Raw genomic sequence first — 25,266 nt, forward strand, 5'->3', positions numbered from 1 at the left:
TATTCAGAAAATCTGAAATTGTATTTGAAGCATATTACATTTGACTTTTGTTTTAATTACTCCAGCAGAAATAAAGACGACCACATAACGCTACAGTCTCAATACAACGTGAACACACAATCTTGTGAGGCCCCACCTAGGGTACTGTGTCCACTATGGGGCCCCCAGCACAAGAAGAACATGGACTTGCTCAAGTGGGTCCAGAGGAGACCATGAAGATGCTCAGGGAGCTGGAGCACCTCCCCTGTGAGGACAGGCTGAGAGAGTTGGGGGTGTTCAGCCCAGAGAAGAGAAGGCTCCAGGGAGACCTTAGAGCAGCTTCCCAGTACTGAAAGGGGCTACAGGAAAGGTGGGGAGGGACCCTTGATAGGGGTAGGGTGAGGGGTAAGGGATTTAAACTGAAAGAGGATAGATTTAAATTAGATGTAAGGAAGAAATTCTTCCCTGTGAGGGTGGTGAGGCCCTGGCACAGGTTGCCCAGAGAAGCTGTGGCTGCCCCCTCCCTGGAAGGGTTCAAGGCCAGGTTGGACGGGGCTTTGGGCAACCTGGGCTAGTGGAAGGTGTCCCTGGCCAGGGCAGGGGGGTTGGAACTAGATGATCCTTAGGGTCCCTTCCAACCCAAAACAGTCTATGATTCTGCGATTCTATGATAGTCAAGGTTAACATCATAGTCTACAGCTTTTTAATTTTTAAAAAATTTCTTGTTGCATGTAGATGTAATGTCTCAGCTGTGTGTATGTCAACAAGCAAAAACGTGTCACTTCTGATCACTAAACTGTAAAGCTGTTTTATGTGATATACCTAAATTTTCAAACAGAAGTCTTAAGCTTTATAATGTCTGATGTCTTATGATGACATACAATGTCAGATTTCATCCATTCTTAGGCTCGAAAACTTTTTCATAAGTTTAATGCAGATACACATAAAAAAAAGACAACAAAAGAAAAACAAAAAACCAAAACCCGTTCATGTTTAATTGCTGTGCACAACATTTTTCCTTTTGTTTTTTTGCTTTTATGATTAGGGTATTTGTTTACTTCTCAAATAGAAGCTTCATTATGAAAAAGAGGTTGTTTTTAGCCTTATAGGAAAACAACATTATTGTTCATTCCTATTTTCTACATGTAAGAATTAAATTACATTGCCTTTCTGTATGTAAGAATTGAAAGTCTTTCAGAAGATGATGAATCTTCACGTTGACTGTCAGTGAAAAAGCATTTATTTAACTCACCTCAAAACTGAAAGGGAAAAATGCTATTTCTACCTCAAGATATAACCTGATTAGTTTTAACATATTTCTGCCTTTTAATTATCTCCAGATAAAAGAATATTGCCATGATAAACCACTTAAAGTTATAGTAAAGTTCACTGCTTTGTTTACCTCAATTAGTAGTTTTCTCAACTGAATTCATACCCAATTCCATACTGAATACAAAGAGAAACATAGTATTGCACTGACCAGCATTTTCTCCATTTTTTAACCACATTCTTTTTGATTTGACATTGAAATGAAAAATGTTCAGTTTTCACTAAATATTTTTATAGTATGCAGGAACCAAGTGGGAAGGAAAAGGACAATAGGAGTGAACTTTTCCCCACAGCCACACCATGCTTTTTGACGTTGCAGAACCAGCTGGTCATCTGACACCAAGTCATCTCTCACTTCAGAAACAGATCACTAGGGTATAACCCACTGAGACTTCTGTGACCTATCTGTGTGTTTCTGGTACACAACTGAAAGTATTTTATGTCAATAATGTGTACTTCTGTATGAAGAGGAGGCAAAAAGTAAAATGTATTAGTTATGAACATACCACTTAGCTCTTGTCGATTTGCTCGGGTACTGTCAAGCTGAGACCAAAGCTGCCTGATTTCTTCTTGTGACTGAGTCTTGAGTTTGTCATGCATGACCTGAAGTTCCTCCAGCTATGGAAGGCATGTTAAAAAACAAAAAACCCAACTTTTTACAATTTTGTTCTAATTGTTTATTTTATATGCAACAGATAGTTCTATCAGAAATAGGTGGAAACACTCAGTGACAAATAGACTTTCAGCTCCTGATCCAGGCTATCAAGAGATACTGAGTAGCATTTAACAGTTAGACTCACTTCTCAGAGAAAGGAATTTGTTCCTGATGCCATATTTATCATTACTAGCAAAAATAAAGTATTAGCTAAATAACAATGAAACATAAGAACCAGAAAATTAAGCATGTAAATACAGAGGAACAGTACCAAATGACACAAACGGAATTTCATTCAAAAGATTTTGTACTACAGAAAAATCCCAGAGTATTTACCTGCTTCATTAATGCATTTTAGTTCTTCAATAAAATCCCTAAATACAAACAAGTCATCTAAATGATATGTATATATATAGTATAGGTTTTGTTATGTAGAGAGTAAGCAGCCACTCTAAACAAGTAAATAAATCTTCTTTACCTCCTTCTGAAGATTCTGTTCTTTTTCTAGGCTTTTCACCTTCACATCTTCTAGAAGTTGGTTATGTTCAGTCTGCAGCTGTTCTTGTAATTTTGTAATGGCTAACTGGTGTTGCTTCTCCAATTCTATATATTTTACTAAAATCAAAAATTAGTTCTGTTACACAATCATCCTGGGTACTGAATAACCTATACATCTTTTGTGCAGGTAAAATAGAAATGCATGTGTCTAAACTAGAATGCTAGCTTACAGGAAATCACAAAAATACTTGAATAGTAAAGTATTTGAAAGTCACACATTTCCACATGGTGCTTCCCAGTTCTCTGCATCCCATGCTGTTAGCCAAGAGAAAACCAACAGTAGTGCTGGAGGGATGAGCATCTGTTTTCTGCATACATGAACAAGTATCTTGTGCTAGAGACACACATACTTGGAACATGGAATCAAGCATTTCTTCACAGCCTACACAGAATTTCTCTTAAGACCATACTCAGCAGCAGACAGTAGGATAAACAAGTAGAGTAGGAAAGTTCATGCCAAGTATGCTCTGTCTCAGTGCTAAGCACTCTCCGAACTCTAAACTTGCTACTACGTCATTTAGTCAACAAATCTTGACCTGCCCAGAAAGAACCTGCAATTAAGTGACTACATTTTAGCCACAGCTAGCTGCAAAACATACATGTAATCCTCAGAGAACAGACTTTTAACGATAAAGGTTCAAGAAAATCCAGTAAAGTCAGTGCAGGCTGGGAAGAACAAGCCATTGCTAAAAACATGCCCTCACAGCAGCCAAAGGCAAGCCAGACACTGTGAAAGCATCCAGCCCCTGGCAGGTTGAAAAAGGCTACTCTTCACTTCTCAAACCTGGTCTTGCTTCCTGCCAGCCAACATCATCCAGTACCTTAACACTGCATTTCCATTTATTTGGAGAGAGTATTACTTCCCATGTCTCTCACCCGCATAGCGTCTCAGCAGCTATGCAACCCAACCAGGTAGCTCTCTTCACTTCATGGCACACCACCTCTCATGGCTCCTTCTCACACCATCACTGACAGCATATCTGATGCTACTGTGCCAGTCAACTCCTATCTCAATAAATATGTCAGATTTCCGAGACCTATACAAACTTTTTATAGTTCTAGCTCCTACATATACCTCAACAAAAGACACAAACAGATGTATCTGGCTAGGTACTCATCCAGATTCCATTTTTCAAGTTAATAACTTCAGTTACAGTAGTCTCAAAAACAGCACTTCCAGAACAGTATTTTTAAAAAACTACTGTTCCATTAAGCTTTAACTCTTCACAATCCAAATCCTATTTTTTTGTTAGAAGAAGCTTCTATTGATATTAATTGGAATTTTAATGAATTCACTAACTGCCAAAACCAGTTTCAGCTGGAAGCAAAACAGCACCTCCCTTTAATATGCCTGAAGGAAAACAAGGTCCATCTCATTCTATGGAAGTCAAAACACGACACAGCTACCCAGACCTTAAATAATTTTTCATTTACATCCTCTTTCTGGACAGTCTCATGCCATCAACCCAGTTTTTAAGTAAGAGTACATGGATATATCTTGTATTTGTTTTTTAATACAGGTTCTAAAAACACTTAGCTAGCTTTGCTGTTGTTCCAGAGAGACAACTGCTTCCCAGACCATGGAACTTACTTTTAGACTGTTCGTTCTCAAGAGAAAGAAGCCCCAGCTCTTCTTTGACTTTTTCTAATTCCATTTCCAGAGTTTTCTGCAGTTCCACCATTTCAGTCTGATGTTTTTCAGAAAGCTCTTCACATGTATTTTTTAAACACACATCAGCCTCCAATTCCAAGTCTCTTTTGAGAGTCTAAGAGAACAACACATGCATTATTAAAACAAACACATTTAGTAGATTGGTACTTTTTTTCCTCCTCCATTTATTTGTCCTCTACAACAAATGTATAGTAGACACGCAACTTCTACCAGCTCTAGTTTACTGAAAGAAGTTTTACTTTTTCTTGTATGAAGAACAGAATTTGTACCTCTAATGCCTGGATATGTGTCTCTTCCATTTCCAATTCTATTTTCTTTCTCTGATCAACTGTGAAATAAAATACTTATTAATAAATTTATGTAAAATGGTATGATTAAATAAGTAGAAATATGGATGAGATTACCATTTTCAGCATCAAACCTGGGGCTTAAACAGGTAGACATGCAGAAGTGTAAGATACTGGGATCTACCCAAACCTGCTGTTATACTATATCCTAGTAACTCACTTTCATTTTAGAAGATAAGCATCTAGCAGTTACAACTGCAAAGACAACCCTGAAGTTAAGTTCAGCTTATTAGCAAAGGAAAATCTGCTTAAATCCAGAGAGCACAACACTAAAAAACCAAGACACCATCCCTTTAATCTTAAAGATATAAATTTAAATGCCTGTCAGTCTCATTTTAGATGCTAGTATTTCACTGCACATCACTATCTCCAGAGACATAGCAGAAGAGTAGCAGGCAGCAGCAGCAAGTAGGAAACTTCAAATTTCTTCTAAGAATGCCTAGGAAACAGACTGCAAGAGAGATCCTTTTGTCTGCTCAGTTATCACTGACACCGATGGCTTCCTCTTTCCCAGTTACTCCCCAGATTCATTCCAACTTGTTCAGCACTCTTCTCTCTCCAAAAACCCTGTAAAAGCCTATCAGTCTCATTCTCAAACCTTCAAAGTACTGTTGACTTAGCTTGCAACCTTATTTCAAGTCTTCCAGTGGGAAATGAGAACTCAGAGACTAAGATGGTGCCAGCTACCCAGCTAATGGTCCAGTAGAGAAAGAAATATTATCTAAGTCACAAGACAGCATCCCAGCACTCCATGGAGTTGAGTCATGCCCAGTCATTGCCTCCCTAAAGAGAAATGTCTTTCCTCTAGCTCCCCAGGTAACAATATCTACAACTCCCCACCAGGTCTCCTGCATAATCTGATTCTAGATTCTCCTCTACAGTCTCAGAACTGCATATAGACCTCCTTCTGCTCCCAAATCCCACCATGCCATCAGTTCACTATATTACTGGTGGCAACAAATGCTTTTCTACTCTTGGGTCAAAAAGACACGGCCCTAAAACATTCTCTTTGTCTCAGGGAAGAACAACTAAGGGCATGGCTCCTAAGCCTCTTCAGTGAATTGCTGTAGGCCTCAAAAATTCCTCAAGCTCTGCCATACAGGTCAGAAATGGTCTCCTGATCTGGGAAGAGGCAAATATCCCAAACAATGCCAAGAGCACCACGAGCAGGCCTTCCATAATGTAAAGTGCAGCTTTGCTCTTGCTGATGTCAGATACAATCTTATATCAAACACATCTCAAAAGACACCCAGATGCAGGTTCTCACTGAGCCTTTCAGTTCCTTTCTGACTCCTCTAACCTCCCTTTAAAACCACTGAGAAGGCAAACCAGGAAGCATTTCCATATCTTGTCAGAAACACAACAGTAGTCAGTAGTGGCTTAAGGCAATAAAACCCCTTAAGAAACGTAAGGGATAAGAGCTTTACACTCTGCACTGATGAAATTCCTTATGAGAGCCGTCTAATGCCTCTTGAAAGTAACTAGTTCAGTATAGTGCTGTTTTACAGAGAGAGTAGCAAAACACCCATATGGTTAAGAAAAATTAAACTTAGGTCTGGACAACTTCATTTTCATATATAAACCACGCACTCTTGCACATGCCAGACTAGCTGCTGTCCCTGTTCAAGTCAACACCAGCTATCACTCAAAAGGCTGGCTCTACACCAAGACAGGAACCTGTGGAGGAAGAAAAATACTGATGGGGTTTAAATTTCTGGTCTATTATTCCCAAATTTTCATACCTAGTTCTTGCTGATACTTTGATTTAAGGTCTTCTTTTTCCTTGAGACACTGTTCTTTAACCTTCTCCCACTCCAGCTGATGGCGGCTTTGCAGAATTGCTACCTCTTGAGCACGTTTATCATTGAGCATCTCACGTAGTTCCACAAGGGCCGTTTCCTTTTCTTTTCTCAAGTTAGATTGCGTAAGCTCAAGCTGAGAGGTATGCATATTATTTAAGCTTAGGCGTAAAGCCTCCAATTCAAGGCTGTGGAGTGTCTGTAATGGAGAAGAAAAAACAGTTTTTACGCGCCCTCTAATGAAACGCATTCAAGATTTTTCAAGACCAGTTTTGGATTCAACTGCTAAACACGTCTAAGTTTTGCCTTTCTGCACTTGCAGAGTATTTCTACATGGCAGGGACAGAACCCTGAAAATAAGCTGACTTTTGTTACAGTAAGATTTGCATAACATTCTCAGTGCAAAATAAAAGGTTTTTCTTACTTGCCTCTTAACCTCACCTCCTACCAAATACCTTCTATCTGTCCACTTCCTCACAATGTCACTGGAACATAACGCAAGCACACCCCAACCCTTCACCATCTATTTAAAAAAATTCCTCATATTTGCTACTGGTTATAATTTGCTAAAAAGCAAAATTCTGAAGTGTTATTGGAAAAGTGGAAATAAAATTCACCATGCTTTATTAAAAAAAGAAGTGAGGAATATCCAACAGTTAGAAATGGCAGCTAAAATAGAGCAACCATACTTTTCAAATCTTAAATAAACTAAACAGTACCCCAACATCTTGTAATTAGACCTAAGACTAGACATATTCCTTCCATTTCCACTTTACATTTAGTGGAAGTATTCAAAAACCCAGCAAATATTCAGTTTGCATACTGAAATTCAGCATGAAAGCATTCCTAATTACATCAGTGAGATAATTAAAAAGTAGGAGGGGTTTAGCAGTTTTTATATATTTACTTGTTAAACTTAACAACACATGAAAAATGACAAAGTTTGGGTTGGTTTTTTTTTTTAACCCATCAATTTAAGCATCCAGTTTGCTTCAGAATTAAAGTTAAAATATAATTGCAGTGAGGATCCCAGAGAACTCTTGTTCAAAATATCTACTACCATGCACAAAGAGAACACTCCTAATTCTTTAATTGCAGCACTACACAGAAGAGCACATGCATCTACAAGATTCAAAAACTTCTATACATCAGCCAGGTAAGTACTATAGTAATTACTGTGTTTATTTTACCTGTGATTGGAGCTGAGCTTGCTCCATCTCTGCTTTGTGTGTGGCTTCCATTTGCTGCCGAAGTTCATCCAACAGTTGCTGCTGTTCTTTATTTAGTTCAGCACGGAGCTTCTCCTTTTCCTCTTCATGTTTAGTAATCAGTTCAGAGATTTCACGATCATGTTCTCGCTCATGTACCTGCAGAGAATACTCAGATAAAGAGCTTTCTTCAAAATAGGGTTAGTTAGCTCCTTAATAAATAATTGAGCCAAGATTCTCCCCTCCTCCTGACCCCAAATCAAAGACACCATGGAAAAAAACAATAGATTTCTGCAAATGACGCAAAATACTGTGGGGTTTTTTTTCCCCTGAAATAAACCTAATTATAACTTTTACCTTTTTTATTAAAGCAATCTGTTCCTTTCTTTCTTCTTCCAACTTCTGCTGTTTGTCCACCTTATCTTTTATTTCAGTATTTAATTCTTCTATCTGAAAACAGGCATACAAACATTTGCAATTACTACCTTAAGCATTCTGAAATCCCCTATCTCCTGCTGCTATAGGGGTTTCCTACCTCCTTCTTGTGTGTCAAAGTCACTTTAGTTAATTCAGCAAGATGTTGAGTCTCCCTTTTATCAATTTCCTCTTTATAATGTTTCACCATCTTTGATTGTGCTTCCTGCGCAGCTTGTGCAGACTGAAAGGACTCCTGCAAGCGAGTCTCAAGCTCCAAATAAGCCTTCTTCAAACAGGTGATTTCTCTGGTCAGCTGGCTTTCTTTCTCACTGTATTCAATACTTTTTGCCTTTGTTTCAGCATTAAGTTTATGAATTTCTAGGTTGCTGGAGTTTAGCCTGTCCTCATATCCCAGTCTTTCACGCTCCCTTATTCCTTTGAGGTTTTTCACTTCAGTATTGAGTTCATGTATGTTTTTCTCAAGATCCTCAATAATGTTAGCATTCTCTGCTAGTGCTTTTTCTGCTTTTATTAGATCCTCCTCCACATCAGATAACCTTTCTCCTAAGGCTGCTTTTTCCTTCAGTAATTGTGCTAAAAGTTGTTCTTTATCACTGATTTCAGCTTTGAGCAACTCCTGTTCTTTCAGCAATGTCTCTTCAGACACAGCTTTCTGACCAAGCAGCTCTGCTATTGTCTGGTTTTTAGCCTTCTGAGAATCAAGCTGGCTTTGCATTTGATCCCTCTGACTTTGCAAAGCAGCCAGTTGACGTCCAAAAAGAGACTGTACTTCACTTGTTACAGAATCAGAAGCTGTTTTCTGCTCTTGAACGTCTTTCACTAATTGCTCCTGAGTTCGCAGCTGCACCATCAACATTTCTCTTTCCTCCTGGAGGTCTTTTACCATGTCTTGCCAGGTAGAGGAGTTTGACACTTGTGTTAAAGACTCTAAAGCACAGTAAGGTTGGCCGCCATCCTCACCCTGCTGCTTTACTAGAAACATTCTTTTGTTTTCAAGTTTTTTCTCATTCTCTGTTTTTTGAAGAAGTTCTTTTTCACAACGGATCCGCGCTTCACGTTCCTCATCCAGTTGCACACGTGTATGTGAGAGCTCAGCCATTACCTTTTCCCATTTTCCAACAGCTTCTTGTGTCTCCTGATAAGATTTCTTCAAGACTGACTCTTTCTCTTGAAGCTGCTCTGTTAGTTTCACACATCTCTCTACTAAACAAGCTGTCTCATCTTCGTTTATGTCATCATGGTCACTTATTTGGTTCTGCTGCAGGGAGTTATCTGACAAAAATGAAACAAAGGTCTCTGCTCCTACCTCAGTCTCTTCATAAGTCTCTTGAGCCAAAGCACTAGGACATGCTTCCTCATGAAGGCCAAAGTTTAATGAAGAAGGTATAAAATCTTTGCTGGTTTCTAGAAGTATGCTACTACCTAACCCATCCCTACTGCATCTACCTTCTTCAACTGCATAACCTTCGGAAGTGCTGGATGCATATGACTCTTCTGGTCTCTCTGTGGAGATAAGATATTTAGCCAATATGCCTTCATCACAACTGAGAAGCTCTAGCTCTGACAAGTGTTCTTCAGACAGATTATAGCCATCACTACTTTCATTCTTCTCTGTGATCTCTGAATTCTTAATTTCTTCTAGTTGATCCCTTGAGGAATGTACTCCCAAGTCCCGCCAGAACTCTAGTTCTTCATGACCTAGCTCATCTTCACCTTTTAACTGGTATGGTTTATCCCACATCTCCTCAAGCTCTGCTCTCTGCAACACTTCTGGTAAAACCTGGTTTTCCTTCAATTTCATTAGCTTTTTATTGGGGAAAATCTCTTCATCATGCTTTTGCCTTACATCTACACTTTTTTCAGCCTCATAAAGTCGCTTTTCATTTAATTCCTGGATGAAAGAATTCAGTTTCTGAATCTCTTCATTCAAGGACTGTTTTTCTTGTTTATATTGCTGAGCTTCCTTGACCTGCTCTTCTGCATCAGAAAGTTGAGACTTAAGGTCATCAATTAAATCCTTGTATTTAGTTTCAATTTCATATTTTTCTCTCTGGAAGTCTTCCTGTTGGTTTTCAAGTTTCTTTCTCAAATTTTCTTTATTAATTTCAGACTCGCAAAGTCTGTTATTTATGTCAATTATTATGCCTTGCAAATTCTGAATGTGTTCTTCAGAGTTCAGAGTACAGAGTTCTTTTTTCAACTGTTCAAGTTCATTCTTATACTTTAAAATAATTTCTTCCTCATATACCTGCTTGGCTTCTGCAATCTCTCTTCTGTGGCACTTCTCCAGCTCAGCCCTCAAGTTCTCCAGTTGTCTGCAAATATCCTTTTCATGACTTATTTTCAGTTTGTCAATACATTGCTGTTCATTCATTTTGGATAAAGCTATTTCATTTTTTAATTCTGTTATTTCAGAGTCACGGAGAGAAAGGGTATGTTGTAGCATGGACAAGCTAAATCTTTCTGATGTCAGTAGATCCTGAAGACTTTTAATATGCTGTTCTTTTTCTCCTATGCTTTTGTATAGTTGTTGCATTGTATCTTTCATATCCTCTTCCATTTGGACAAGCAGATTTTCTTTATCTTTCGTATTCTTCAAAATAAAATATTACATATGAAATATGCCATTGAAATATGCCATGTTTTAATTTCTTTAAGCCTCATGCTTTTAATGTGTCTTCACAAATAATATTTACTGTTAAGTGCAAGATGCATCATTGGCCTAGACAACAGGATTTTTAAGCACATTGTTGAGAAGAAAGTACTACTTAAAGACTCTTCAAATGTGGTAACAAATATCAAATTGTTCAAGCAATAACAAATGGTATGCCACTGGCTCCAGAAAGAATGAAAAGAGCAGCTGTGTCAAACTTCAGATATTTTAATTAAACAAATGAATAAATAAAAAATAAAAAAGATCAGCGCTACAGACATCTCTCCATCTCACATCCATCTGCATAAAGAAAACACTTTCCATAGGCAGGAGGCGGCCAACAGAACAGCCATGACAAATTTTGACTCATCTGATTCACTTAAAAGTTTAAGGCTTCTATCTACGGCTTTGCTGATTATGTGCTTAAAGGAAATCAGACCTTTTAATTAAAGGAAATCAGACCTTTTAAAATTGTTCCTTTAATATATGCTAGTAATCACAATCCCTATAAATTTGTTTCTAAGAAAAAGTTTTCATGACTATGCTACTACAGCAGGTAAGAATCATCACCATATTTGAAACATATTATACAAAAAAAAAATCTGTTACGTCTTTTTAACTGAGTTTCTTTATTCATAGTGCTTGTTTCTGGAATGATTACATCAAAATATTCCAACACAGGCTTTTTGCTTTGTTTTGTATCTGAAACTAACATGATTATAGATACAGTTAACTTTTACTCTCATCTAGGTGTTTCAAGTTTGTGCACAACTGTGGTGTTGTATGTCTCCACAGCATATTCAGCAACCTTCACGCCACTGCAAGCCTCTTGTCAGTTATGTTCTGACATGCCTTAATTCAGAAAACACCAGATGGACCTGCTTCTCATGGAAACTTCTTATATTACTAACTGAGTTAAAGACCAGTTTTTCTGCAACACAAACCAGTGGAGTAATTTCAAAAAATACGCAAATTTTAAAGAGTCAGAACTTTCATGAAAAAAAATAAATCTTAAGAGGTGAGAAGCTATTTTGCCTTAGCTGAATATCATTACCTTCAGAAGAACAGACTTTTAATTCCATAATAAATAGTAATTTCGGTCCTGAAGCATCAATGTTAACTCATGCACAAATCAAATCCTCATTGCAGGTTCTTCCTCCAAGAAGTACCACCTCGGCTTGCACAATCACAACAAAAACCTCACTACCTAGAACTCATAACTATAAAGGAATTTTAAACAGTTTTTACCCTTTGAGGAGATTCAAGCTGTACTTCCAGGTCACGTGCTTTCTGATGTAGTGTCTCCAAATGAGCATTTTGCTCTCTCAGATGGTTCTGAAACAAGGATATTTGCTGTTGGGCTTCTAATACTTCATTTTTCCCATGGCTTTTGCTCCTCGGCATTTCATTAACCTAAACACAGAAATGTACTCACCGTCAGAAGAAAGTTTGTATCAGACTAACTCATACACAAGTCTAGCTGTATGCATAAAATATACTGTATTCATTTACTATAGACTTACTACTCTATGTCTTTCATTCTCAGTGAATAAGAATCTCCCTAAAAAGTCAGACAACACTTTCAAGTTTAGATACTATTACTTACTGTAAAGATATAAGTGTTAGATAATTCACTTCTATGAAGCGCCCATGACAAAGCAGGACTTCCAATGGACTGGACATACTGGTAAGAGGACTATGAAAAAAATCTCTGCAAAGGATTTACAGCTCAATATAAGAGGTGTTGTTTGGGGTTTTTTTTCTCTCCACTTGCCTCCAAATGAAAACATTTACCCCTATGGTGGTAAAATAAAATGTGTTTTTAAAACCTTTTCCAAAAGACTTTGCTAAAACCAAGAGATAATATTTAAGACAGTACTAGTCTCTTTCACTATTACCACACACTTTGTCAATAGCAATCAGAATTGTAGATAGAAAGCAGTAATTTTTTTGTCCTTTTCCAAAATTTCATTTAGGAGAGGATCTATTTGCCAGGACATGAAAAACTCCAAGATAATTCCTGGACTTCAGTAAGTCCCAGTTTTTAATTTTTTTTTAGACCTACTTCCTATCCAGACATTTAAAACATGTAATCCCTCCTAGCACAATTTTTACCTTACAAACCTGAAATGGTAAGTGAGCATAATTAATACTTTTTGGCATATACTACTCCCAAAACAACACATATACAAGTGTTTAGAGAAAACACTGAGCTAGTGTGTGTATATATATATATTATAAATTATTTTAAAATATTTTTTTAAAAGTAGACTAAAGGCTCTAGTATATGTCATTACCCAGAGATAATCATTATTAGATCCACAGTCAACTTGTTGCACTGAAGCAGGTTCCTGTGTGTCACAGGGGCTGCATCAACTGTCTTCAGGTTATTTTAAATCTTCTTCTTTGAGCCAAGTCACATTACCTCAACATAGCAGGTTTCTGAGCTGTTACACTTACCCGTGCATGTATTCAGAGCTTTCTTTGGCAAAGGCAAGGAAAACTGATCATATGTAAGCCCCTATCGCTACAGTGACTGTTGCGTACAGATGCCAAATCACTAACATAATTGGGTAAAATTCACTAACAATGGCTAAACTGATGAACAAAGAGGTGTAATAACCTCCCAAACATTACACAAGCAATTAAGTGGAAAATAAAAGGATATTTCTAGGAATTCTCCCTAGCAACTGGAGAAAACTCTGCCTTGTCCTGAAATCATTTTCACTGCTGCACTGCAGGCTGAACAGTGAAGAGCTATGCGATAAGCTCAGTGTGTTTTTATGTTCATAGTCCAAACCTGTTCTTATTCTCTTTGTAAGAAAACAGAAATAGGAGGAGAGGCACACCTGATGTAACTGAAGTTGTAAATAGTGGATCTGACCAGCTACACATGAAGCCTCTTCCTGTAAGTCATGCCAATCCTTCCTTGCCTGTTCAAGGCAGCTCCTTAGTTTCCTGATGACATCGTTCTGCTCTTGAACAGTAGTTTCCTATGTGGGTCACAAGAACCACACTTTTAAAATTAAAATATTCTTGAAGTATTAGGAACCCAATAAGTTTTCTTAAAGCAAAGCTGTTAGACTCTATAGTTACACTTAACAAACTTGCACCAAAGGACCACAAATGTTTGTGTTCAAACATGCTGGCAGGGCTGATGAAAGAGGAATCTCATCCTGATCTCAAGAGATGACAAAACTAATCAAAAGTGACTTTTTAAACAAATGATAGGATATCAGTAATGAAACAAATGTTTTTACTTTAAAATTTTATAGCTCTTATTGATGTAAAAGCAATCACATTTTCTACAGGATGTAATAAATATATAGTATCCCTTAAGTTGTTTCCTATCTGTCAGCTCTTCTTTTCAGTCATGTGAGAGAAAGCTAATGAGATGGGATACAACAATCCTATTTTATCTTAATCACATTAACCTTTTCAACTTATTTCTCACCAACAGGAAAGGTCTTTGCTTCCCAGTCCTAAAAGGAGAAAAACAACATGTAAAGGGGGAAGTAACTGTTCTTCAGAAGCACCGGAAAATTTACACAGAAATGCTAGAGAAGGGAAATTCAAATTATCTTTTTCTTAATATTTTGGGAGAGGGGAAGCTACACATCAGTTTATTAAAGTTTGACTTATCCTACCTCATCATTTGTCCAGACAAAAAAAAAAAAAAAAAAAAATCCCAAACCCAAAAAGCCACAAGTATTTACAAATATTCAAAAAGAGTGAATGATCTCTGGGGGAAAAAGTCATCGGGTGGGTGATGGGCTAGTGGTGTCTGCCATCCTGCGTGAACACTTGGAAAGGAGCCTAGCTGCATCCTTAAAGTAGTTTTCAGGCATATCCACAGAAACACTGACATTTCAGTAAGTACTTCTTTTTCAGTAGTTTGAATGATTCTTTAGGGTTTTTTTCCTCCACTATTTTCCAGCATGACCTTGATAATGCACTTTTTTTTTTTTTTTAAAGTCAGTATTTATAAAAATATAAGCCCCATGCTTTTACATTGAGCCCCTACCTCAAAGTATGATTAACTATACTTACTGCAGTGGTTCTTGCGGGTTCCCTCTACAAAAGCCTCCTCAATATGCTAAGAAAATTTATCAATAAAAAACAAGTCCAAACATTTCTCAGCAGACTAATTTAACTATGCATTTCATAAAAACTCTAAAAATAGAGGCATTTCAAGTTTAATTTTACTCTCACTTGATTCCAGCAATATGAAGTCCTGGACGTTGGTGCATGGAAATCCCAGGTACTGCTTTTTGCAGCACATGTTAGCAAAGTGAAGTATTTTTTCAATAAAAAACAAAACTTTTTTTGAGTTTTGACCACTAAAGATTTTTAAGATTACAATAAAGTAGTATCCCCATTATCCAGTTCTGCAAAACATACCTGAAGTTGCACAGAGTCACTGTGCTGGGTAAGTTGTTCCTGTAGCTTGTCCATCTGTGCAGTGAGTCGTTCGACTGCTTCCTGCTTCTCCAGAAGTCTGTTCTCTAACTCAGCTATTCTCACCTGACACATCTTAGCATCAAGCTCACTGTATTCTGCAGCAGAATTTATCGTAACTTTCTTCATAAAAGAAACAAAAATTTATTAACCAAAACAATATGCCATTTCTCTTTTGTGATTGTTCTAAATATAATTTCAGCTTCAAGCTTAAATTCTTAGCAAATTCTACTTTAAAGTAATTCAACATTGAGACTTTATTTATAATGTTTCTATTAAATAGACAGTCCTTAATTCTTAAAAATTTCAAATAAAAAATTTGCATAGATAATATATTTTCATATAATACTTTAAGGAACGAAAGTAAATTAGGAAGAAGGGCATTGTGACTATAGCACCAAATCGTGGCAAAGTGCCATTTTGAGACACGTTGGGATTTAAAATACATTCCAGCTTACAAGTTGGGGTGGGGGGAAGAGGGCAGGGCAGGAACACTACCATAACTAAACAAGGTTTTTACATCCATCTGTGCTGAGTGCAGAACTCGACTTAAAATTAAATTCAAGTGTAAGCAACTATTCCAAATAAATATTCAACATACTCTGAGTTTCTATGGCCTTTAACAGCAAAACAAAAGAAACAAGTACAAAGACAGAAGCTGCTCCAATCAATGGTGTGGTTTGTTAGGAGCAACATTGTCACAATTCTCACAGAGGAGATAGTATCTTGTATGTTACTTTAAATAATTTGTTTCTAACATATGAAAAAGAATAAACCTATGTTTCAATTAAAAACAGTTCAGATTTCTCTGGACAAGGTCCATGATTTCACTAAAACCAGGTCTCTTAGCAACCAATTTCATACATGTACTGACAGATAAGTACCTGTTTCAGACTGTAAAGCAGTGAAACTGCATCACCTCCAGCACATTTGATAATAATGCTCAATAAGTAATCATTTTAGTAACCAGTTATCACACTTTTTTTCCACACATATATCAGCATCTTTTACTAAAGATACATTCTTGCACACTTACTTCAGCCCCATGATCATTCAGTACATCCCAGCTGGACAAGTCAGCACTCCCCTGGTAAGTAAACACATGAAACAAACACTAAATCATGGCCATTTTAAAGACACATAAGGAAAAGCTGATTTTTTCTGGAAACACCCAAAGCACATAAGACAGAAAGGTCCATGCTGTCTCACAACATACCAGTGAGAGAGAGAAAGACTGACTTTAATGCTAAACTCAGCTAGTTATCCATGGTCAAATGAATGAAAAAGATGCAAAAAATTTAGAACTACTATGATTGTCTACTCAAAAATTTAGGGCTAAGTCTCACCACTGAGATATAATGTTTTTATATTCCTCTTTTGTGGCTTGCAAATACTGTTGAGCACTCTTCAATTTACTACTAAGTATTAGTAAACTAACTGACAGCAGATTATTTAACAAACATGCTAAAATCATTCAGACAATCACAAAAGCACTACTATTTTCTGACACATATACTTAATGTAGCTTCATATCTTAAAAGATATTTACCTCTCACTAAATTCAGAACAGAGATGACTGTAGCACTATTTAGAAAAGGCAGCCATAGCCCTCTCTGTTTTGAATCTGCACAAAGTAGTTTCCAACAATAACTGTCTCCCTAGACCTGTTCTCTCCACATAACCTAGAAAGCAATTCCATTTCCTTTACAAGACAGATATTGTGACAGAAGCTGTTTAGAAGCAATAAATGATTTCTGATTGGTTTTTTAGTTTAAGTTCACATGAATGCAATAAGAACACTGCTCTGGTTGAGGGAAAAAATCCTGTATGCTTTTTCCTTAGGGCAGACAGCTTGTAGCTTCATAAAAGCCTTTGCAATGCTCAGGGTAACCTCAAAGCACTAGGGATGCCCTCACAACAGAAAGCAGGACAATACATGCAAATGGTATCCTCAGTTACTGCAGGTTCGCAGACACACTGGTTTGATGCTATTGTTGTAAAAACACACCAACAGCTGGAGAGATGCTTTTTATGCAGAAGGCACCACCTCCCCAAAAGTCACAAACCTTTGAATAGACTACACGCTGAAATGCACTGGGAACCTGCTTTCTAAACAAATTGCCAGGACAAGACAGATACAGTTTGTTATAGCCAGAGTTGCCTTGTAGCTTCTGAGGCTTGTGAAAGCATTAGCCAACCGCTTCTGAAGCAAGCTGGATTCCTATTAAAAAAATTGTTCAAAGCTACATTTTGCTTATTTTTATTACAAGACAGAAAGAAAGAAAAAGCATTACATGACTGTCTAATCCACAGCTGATATAAAAATTTAAATCTTGCTTGTGAGCTAAAGCAAGAAAGCAACTGCTTAATTCAGGCAGACCAGTACATCTAGTAGCAGATGTCTAGTAACCTCTTAAGCTATATCACAAGCTATATTTCTGTCTGTATTAACATGACTACCTTTAAAGGGTCACCAGTACAAACATACCGAAATATATCAGGCACAAGCAGAGTCACATTTTAAACTTGTCACAGAACATAACATCTATGCTAGCTTTACAACAGAGATACTAAGAGCATGCTGAAACAAATTACATTTTTTCAGAAAACAGTCAGCATATTTGAGTCAGCAAAATGAGAGAAAAAAATCAAACTAATGATGTGCATTATACGGTCCTGGCAGTTTTGCTCAGCTACTATGTCTCTCAGTCTGGATTTGCCATTTCATGAAGCCATAGCCACATAACCAGACATCTGCCCAAATAAGTTCACAGCAGTGAAAATTCAGGTGAAATATCTCAATGTAGCAGGCTAAGATCAGACAGTTCCTTGACAATACCAGCTGTCCAGTCCATATAGTGGAGAAGTTTTTTTTCAGTTGTTTACATCACTTTGTAAGAGAATTATTACAAGTGAAAATACATCAATTTACTTCTCAATGGCAGATAGTTGACAGTGCCAGAGAGCTAACACCCAAGTAAAACAATCACTTGGAATACTTATTTGCAGACAGAGTCAAGTGAAATGCAAGAAATACTAAGATTTACCTCTGTTTCTGTTGTCTCTAGTAGGTTGGTGTCTTCAGCCTTAGTCTCTATACCCTTACCAATATCTTGGGCTGCGAGGGCATATTCTTCCTTCGGAACGTCATGCGTGTGGACAGACGAGCCCTTCCTCTTCGCCGTCTTTTTCTGCGACTGCGTGATGTCACTTTTTGGTTTTCGTTGTCTGAAGTTAGCAAACTGTGCAGAAAAGATTGGAAGAGATAGAGGGAGAGGTAAGTGAGAAAAAGGTAGCAGGACCACAAGATTAACACACTCATGGGTGATGAAGATCTTATCGTGGTAAAATATATACATCTGCAGAAAAACCTGCTTTATATTCCTACTTTCTACACATTCAGAATATACTGGATAACTGTGAAATTAAGCAAGAAATCTCACACCAGTACTAAAGACTCATTTCTATACAGGAATCAAATTTTACTCAGTGAAAGGTTATGTGTCAACGATAATCCAGAATTACAGCAAGGCAAATCAGTAGAGGAATGAGTTGTTAATATACTAGAATCATTAGGAAAAAAGAATAATTGAGCAGTCTTTCTGCAAGACCAGCAAAACCAGTAACTGCCTACAAATGTATCTAAACAGATCTTTGCCAGCGTAAGCTTTAAGATTAAAATTAACGGAAGTGAATCCTCATGCTCCTTCCCTGTCACCCCCTTAAGGGAATACAGCAAAACTTCCTAGCCAGAAAGCAGCCTACAGTACATAAATAGAAAATCAATTAAGCCAGGTCATTTTAATTTTTCTGTTGAAGAATCAGATGCTCTACTTTATCACACTATCACAGCTCTACAAAGCACCAGGGACTTGTAAAGAATGTCACTGACAGAATTTATTACCCAACTTTCCTTAGCACCTCAAACAGCTTTAAAAGGATTATTGTATTTTCAACTCTAGTATTGTGTTTAGGCAGCATTTCCAAGTCACATCTCCCTCATAGCATAAAGCCAGCCATCATTCTCGTAAGGAAAAAGCCATCTCCAAGGTTACAATCATAGGTTATCAAGTGCACTGTTCATATCTCATCACAGGGATATAAAACAGTTAAGTGACAACAGGATGTAAACATATTTGTCAAGTTCCACCTGCAATACATAAGAAAATCCACTGCTTGACGGCTTGGTTTTCCTGTAAAATAGACACCTTGCAGAAGAACTGTGTCTGTTTCTTTTCATTCAACTTGTGAAATGGATTTAGTTCAGCCCTTTCGCCTCACACTGGTGACATTATAGCAACTTCAACCTGACAGCTTAGCTACTCAACAGATACACAGTTACACACCTGTTGCACTAAGCAGCCTGTTTACAAGGTGTATTTGCAGGGAGACCTCCCTTTCTTACCAGCATTCAAGATGTTCATGTACGAATATCTTATTTTTAAGATTATGTTCTGTAGTTTCCACAGTTATTAATACTGAGTGCAGATTAAACACAGATTGCCAGGTGCTCTGTTGCCTTTCATAATAAGCAAAACAAACAGACAAGTAGATGAAGCTGTAGTTAGACACAGATACTATTTTCTGAAATCAGGTGTTCACTCTAGCACTTACCAATACCAATATATGTCAAAAATAGCTATTGCACTAATTAACCTGATAACATGGCAAAAAGGAACAGGAGGAAACCTTCATAAAAATGAAGAGTAGAGGAAGCTGTCGAAGCAGGAAAAATGGGAAAACAGGAGTAAAACATCAGAAGAGAAAGAAAAGGCAGAGAGAGCGGCCATCAGAGAGCAGTTAACAATTTCATGAACAGAGACCAAGTATTTGACATTAACATACCAAGACTTGCCATGACTGAACATCTAAATGAATATGAATTTTTAAATGCGCAACTCAAAGAAAACAACTCTGTCCTATTCATATGTATTGAACATATGAAATCATAATAAGTATCATGCAAAAATATCCAACTACTCCAAAATTTTATGGAACTACAGGATTTGTTGGTCCATGAAAGTATCTGGAGTCAAGCATGCTCCAGATTTATGAAATCACTGGATGAGGAAAAGCTCTATTTAGGGCAATATCAGGTTTCCAAAGCCTTTAATTAGCTACATAAATTTAAGTGCCATTATAAGAGTATCATCAGACACACACAGAGTCATCCAACATGAACTACTGTGTGTGAATATGAAGAAAGTGTACAACGCTGACTCTACCCCATCCCAGTAAGAGCCCATCTTGCCCCTTTTGAAGGATCAAATTCTCAGTTTGCTTTCTGGCAGCACGTGCTCCATTTTTAGCTAAGATGTAGCATGCCACAGGAACACCAACACCACTGTTCACAGTAGCATCCAAAGCAGCCCTCTAAGAGCGGAACACATGGCCTTTCTGCAAGTACCAATATACTGCAACTGCACCAGGACCAAGCAGTTAAAAGTGGCAACCACAAGGCAGCTCTGAACTGGCACAAACAGCACCATCAAGCATCTCAGAACTAGCCTGCCACGTTTTGTGTTGCGTGGTCCCCGTGCCATCCCAGTCCCCAGTTCACTGCTGCACTGACATCCTTCTGTCACATTACTGCAAGCTGACTGGCACCAGCAACATGGGCCAGCAGACAGGAAAACTACAGCACATGCAGCAATGTTCAGTTCTCCCCAGCCCACCTCACACATAATTTACTCTTCGACTTACTGCTTTACACGCTTCAGAAATCAGTACCAAAAGAATACCCATAGAAAATGAAACAGAGCAGAAAACCACATCAGGGCCAAACAGAAACAGGTTGTTCAAATAAACCTTAGTCCACCTCTTGGATACGGTAAACTTAAGCAATGAGTGCTCTTATACAGAACCCAGAAACGTTTTCTAGAGCTTTCTCAACTGATCAAGTGGGAAAACTTCCTGGAAAACAGGCACTCCTTTTTGAGCTCCTACAGTGTAAAATACAGAAACAGCAAAAACTTCTCGCACATACAGGTCTGTAACTAGAGGCCAACATGCATACTAGGTAACGTGAGGTGGAAAAAAACAAGGAGGGAAAAAAAGCAGCACTGAATACTTGGGCTTCATTCCATTTCCCAATTACTACCTTGGCTATCTGTATTACATTTATTAAAAATGGAAATCTAAAGTACCCGATACAGTCAGTACTTAGCTGCCAAATCCCAACAATTTCCAATTAATACAACAGTTGGAATTATTATTATTAGGTGATAATTTAAATGCATTTCAATAATGGAGGTTTTGTTCCTATGTGAAAAAGAATAATACAAGTACTGGTTTAAAGAGGAAAACATTGACATTATATTCCTTTCCTAAGTCATTATTTCGCAGACGAAAATCCAAGGATGCCAAAGATAAAAGAATAAATTGGGGGGGAGATGCAAAAAAACCCCACCGCAGTTCACACCTCCAGATTCAAGCAGTATCAGACTGCAGTTAGGTTGACTGCATAGGTTGCGGCAAGTCAGACTGCTACAACAGAGGCCTGCAGCATGCAACTAGCCTCACATTCCTGTCCTCTGCCGCTGTGCGCACCCTCGCAGTGATGTGGTGAGATGATTCAGGAAGCTGATCTGGGTGAACACTGAACGGTTCTGTATCAGTCTGGGGATGGGATCACCTTAAGCTCCTGTAGGCCTGCCCCACAGGAAGGAAATACTGTACCTGCTCATGGTCATATCTCCCTTTCAAAATTGCATTTGTATTCACGAGGAGGGCAGCTCAAAGAAAACAAGAAAAAAAGAAAAGGAAAAGAACAAATTTCCATACTGCTTTATTATATAAGAGCCTTCAAAAACATGAGCTATCCAAAGGAAGAGTCTGAAGCAAGCTACAGTCCTGCAGCATGACCACGCCCTACTGTGGGCTTAGAACACAGAAAGGACTACACCATGTAAGACCAAAGGTGCATTTATTCCAGTAATTAGCCCAATATGCATCTGTTCCTAGCTAGCTCTACAACTTCAGGTATATAAGTAAAGATACAGAGACAGGGCAAGCACACAGCCATATATAGTAGAACATGGGTGTCAGCATACTAAGGAATAAATGTGCAGCTCACATGTTTGCTTTCCAAATCCTAACATACTATCTTTGTATTTAATAAGTCCCAACACATATAGTTGCCATTCATTTGTCTGGATGTTTTTTGAAAATCTGGTGCCCACAATCTGCTAGCTAAGTAATGGATCTCCGACATTTTAACAAGCAGAGGAAGCACTACATCTATCTCTGCCTTTCTAAGTCCTTTCTTCTCAGTATATCAAGCATGCAATACCATGCAATAGCAACACTGATGGCATTGATATTGCTAACAATATTTTTTTTCTAAAAAATGGTAAGATGAGTGATATTTAACACCTAGTTTATAGAAAATATGAACTACAACATTGGTTCTGCACACATAACTTGAAACATAATGCAAGTCCCTACTTTTTTTTTTTTCCAATGGCAAACAACAGCTGTACAACAGGTGGGAACTAATAACTTATTCAAGGCAAGACCATCACATTTTTCTAGCTATAAACACATACTGCACTTAAGAGAAGTGTTAACAAAATAAACGTTAACGTAAGTCTTGCCACAGCTAATGTAACTTTTTAACCTGTTCTCAAAGTTTCCTCTCTCAGTCTTAATCCGAAACCTAATCATGCAATTGCTCTCCAACAGGGGATTTTGTCCACACAGCACACAAGGCTGCAAGGGCAAGCGGATGAGGAGCTGCTGAGCAGAGAGTGTGGCAACCGTGATAGCATCTGGGTGGGAAAGGCCAGGGACAGAGGAGCTGTACTGCCCACCATCAAGCTGCTTCAGCGCAGCCCAGTCACAACCCCACTCCCCTCCCAGGAACACTCTCTTTAATTGCCTTCTGCACAGCACTAGGAAGAGGGATCTGAAACGGAAACACAGATGACTGCTAAAAAAATCTGAAGCAGACAGCACAGCTCCAAGCCACTTTGACTCCTCTAGCTAGATTTCTAGAGGGATCCTCTGCAGAGGCCATGCTGTTACACCTGTAGGAGAATCACTAGGAGTGATATCAGGGGTGAAGAGGCTGTAGCACATCATGTAAACATCAGACCTGTCCAAACATCCTGAAACCCTGTGCAGCCTCAGCTGTCCCCTTCCAGCTGCAGTCCCCCATTCCAGTCCTACTAGGATGATGAGAACTGAGAAAAGCTGTAGCTACAGACTGGCAAGCCTTATTCAGCAACAGATTCCCAGAAGGGAAATATGACAAGAGCAACTCAAAAACCAGCAGAAATGCTGAATTTAAAGAAAAGTAATCAAGGAATTCTAACCAGCTTCTTGGATATCATTACCAAAACAAAGCAGAAAGGAGGGTTAATACATATCGAGTACTATCATATAGTTGCAGACAATAATTACTAAAAGAATGTTATCTTCATACATGTCACATCATATGGGCACTCTACACAGTCCCACCAAACTACAACCTAACTGAAAGCATGTAACTGCTCAAAGCAGTGAAGTATTGGCCAACAGCATGACTGGAAACAAACCAAATCAACCCAGTTCTCCAACAACCCACCTGCAGATGCAAAGGCAAGACTAGCCACTGAAGTAACCTAACATGCAACATCTACTCTTGGGGATTCTCACCTGGAAATATTTTCACAAATAACTGGGTGGAATCCTATGTAAAAATGGAAGAATTCGGAAAGAACAATAAAACAAGAACCTGGTGGAAGATATATACACCACTTCAAGCTGCTCTTTGCTCACTGAGGATGTTTATATACCTCTGTAGTAATTCGGGAAGCCCCCCAGGCAACCTACGTTCCGGGAGCACCGCTAGGCACATTTATTTCTGGCAGAGCCACGCTGCCCAGAAACACCTCTCACCTCCTGACACAGCTCCAAGGAAGCAGCAATGCTTCAGCACCGCCGCCGCCCAGAGCCCCAGACTCGCGCTTCGAGGTTGGCACCGACCCCGCCATGCAACGAGGGAAAACCCTCCGACGCCGCGGGGAAGAGACCCGGGGCGGGCAGAGACGATGCCGTGGGCGGCTCCCGGAGGCGCCCGCCCCCCCAGGCTCCGCCGCTCGGTTCCCGGCCGGGAGCACCGCGGGGTGCCGGGAGCCAGGCCAGGGCGGGCGCACCCCCCCCAGGGCGGGAGGCCCCCACTCACCTTGGACCTGCCGGCCTCCACTTTCTGCCTCCGCGCCTCCTCCTCCGCCTCCATGTGGCGGGCAAGGCGGGGGCCCGAGGGCGGCAGCAGCCGGGACAGGCCCGGCCCGGCCCAGCCCGCTCCCCTCGCTGCTCCAACCGCTGTCACACCGCGGGGGGGACAGAAGTTTCGGTCATGGCCGCCCCAGCGCCTTCTCCCCGCCCGCCTCGCCTCCCCCGCCAACCACGAGGCGGCGGCAGCCCACGCCGGCCAATAAGCGATCAGGGGCCGGCCCACCCCCGGGGAAGGGAAGGAAGTCCTCCAGCAATTGGCGCAGCTCGCAATACATAAGAGTCTCTACAGCCAATGCCGAGAGCGATCGCTGTTTTAGCCCCACCCACTCTCGCTAACTGACTCCTGGGAGCTGCGCTGCCCCGCCCCGCCCCGCCTCTCTCCAGCACCGCGGGCGAGCCGCCGCGCGCGGCGCGGGTTGCGCTGGGTGGCCCGTTTCAAACAGGCCGCCGGCCGAGGCCCCGCCCAGCGCTGGGACACAGCCAATGGGGAGAGGGCGGCCTGGGCGGGCTCCGCCGCCGTGCCTCAGGCCCTCTGCCCGCCCTGGGAGCCGCCGCTCCCCTTGGAGGTGCTGCGCAGAGGGCTTGCCCATCCAGGTTGATTATAAACTCCTGTGCAGAAATATTGCCCTTTACAGCACGCCTCGTCCGCCGCCTGTGTCGCGTCCTGGGTCCTCGCTTCCATTGCAGCAAGCGGGCTGTGAGGAGTTCACCTGCAGAATCTCTTCATCTGGGAAGTGTGGGTGCACTGAGAGCTGACATCAGGAAATAATTGTCAGATAACAAGGAAGAAATAAGGTGCTCTTTTCTTAATATTAAAAATAATTAAACTTACAGTTAGCTACGAGACTGGCAGCTTGTCTCTTGAAGCCATGAAATCATACTAGAAAACATGCTTTAATCAAGTTTATTACTTGGCTCAGTTCAGAGGTAACCTCTTGCAATACGCTGGCT

The 25,266-nt window shown here is 39.6% G+C and overlaps 1 protein-coding gene across 5 annotated transcripts in view; it reads right to left on the reverse strand.

The window, feature by feature from the left end:
* PCNT (pericentrin) overlaps positions 1 to 24,410 on the reverse strand; it is a 102,184-nt gene extending 77,774 nt beyond the window's left edge. For 4 of the 5 annotated variants that reach the window (XM_074910226.1, XM_074910224.1, XM_074910225.1 and 1 more), the window contains exons 1-14: positions 24,263 to 24,410; positions 18,144 to 18,338; positions 16,133 to 16,183; positions 15,040 to 15,219; positions 13,488 to 13,631; positions 11,887 to 12,051; positions 8,083 to 10,578; positions 7,905 to 7,997; positions 7,530 to 7,706; positions 6,283 to 6,538; positions 4,463 to 4,521; positions 4,113 to 4,287; positions 2,442 to 2,578; positions 1,815 to 1,926 (exon numbers count right to left, since the gene is read on the reverse strand). In XM_074910226.1, the coding sequence (XP_074766327.1) occupies positions 1,815 to 1,926; positions 2,442 to 2,578; positions 4,113 to 4,287; positions 4,463 to 4,521; positions 6,283 to 6,538; positions 7,530 to 7,706; positions 7,905 to 7,997; positions 8,083 to 10,578; positions 11,887 to 12,051; positions 13,488 to 13,631; positions 15,040 to 15,219; positions 16,133 to 16,183; positions 18,144 to 18,338; positions 24,263 to 24,316 (4,294 nt within the window). In that variant the 5' untranslated portion in view covers positions 24,317 to 24,410. The remainder of the gene's footprint in view (positions 1 to 1,814; positions 1,927 to 2,441; positions 2,579 to 4,112; positions 4,288 to 4,462; positions 4,522 to 6,282; positions 6,539 to 7,529; positions 7,707 to 7,904; positions 7,998 to 8,082; positions 10,579 to 11,886; positions 12,052 to 13,487; positions 13,632 to 15,039; positions 15,220 to 16,132; positions 16,184 to 18,143; positions 18,339 to 24,262) is intronic. The other variant, XM_074910227.1, reaches the window with a different exon arrangement.
* Between the last annotated feature and the right edge of the window lie 856 nt (positions 24,411 to 25,266).

This window comes from Athene noctua, chromosome 7 (genome assembly GCF_965140245.1).
Source record: "Athene noctua chromosome 7, bAthNoc1.hap1.1, whole genome shotgun sequence".
In the NCBI taxonomy this organism is placed as follows: Eukaryota; Metazoa; Chordata; class Aves; order Strigiformes; family Strigidae; genus Athene; species Athene noctua.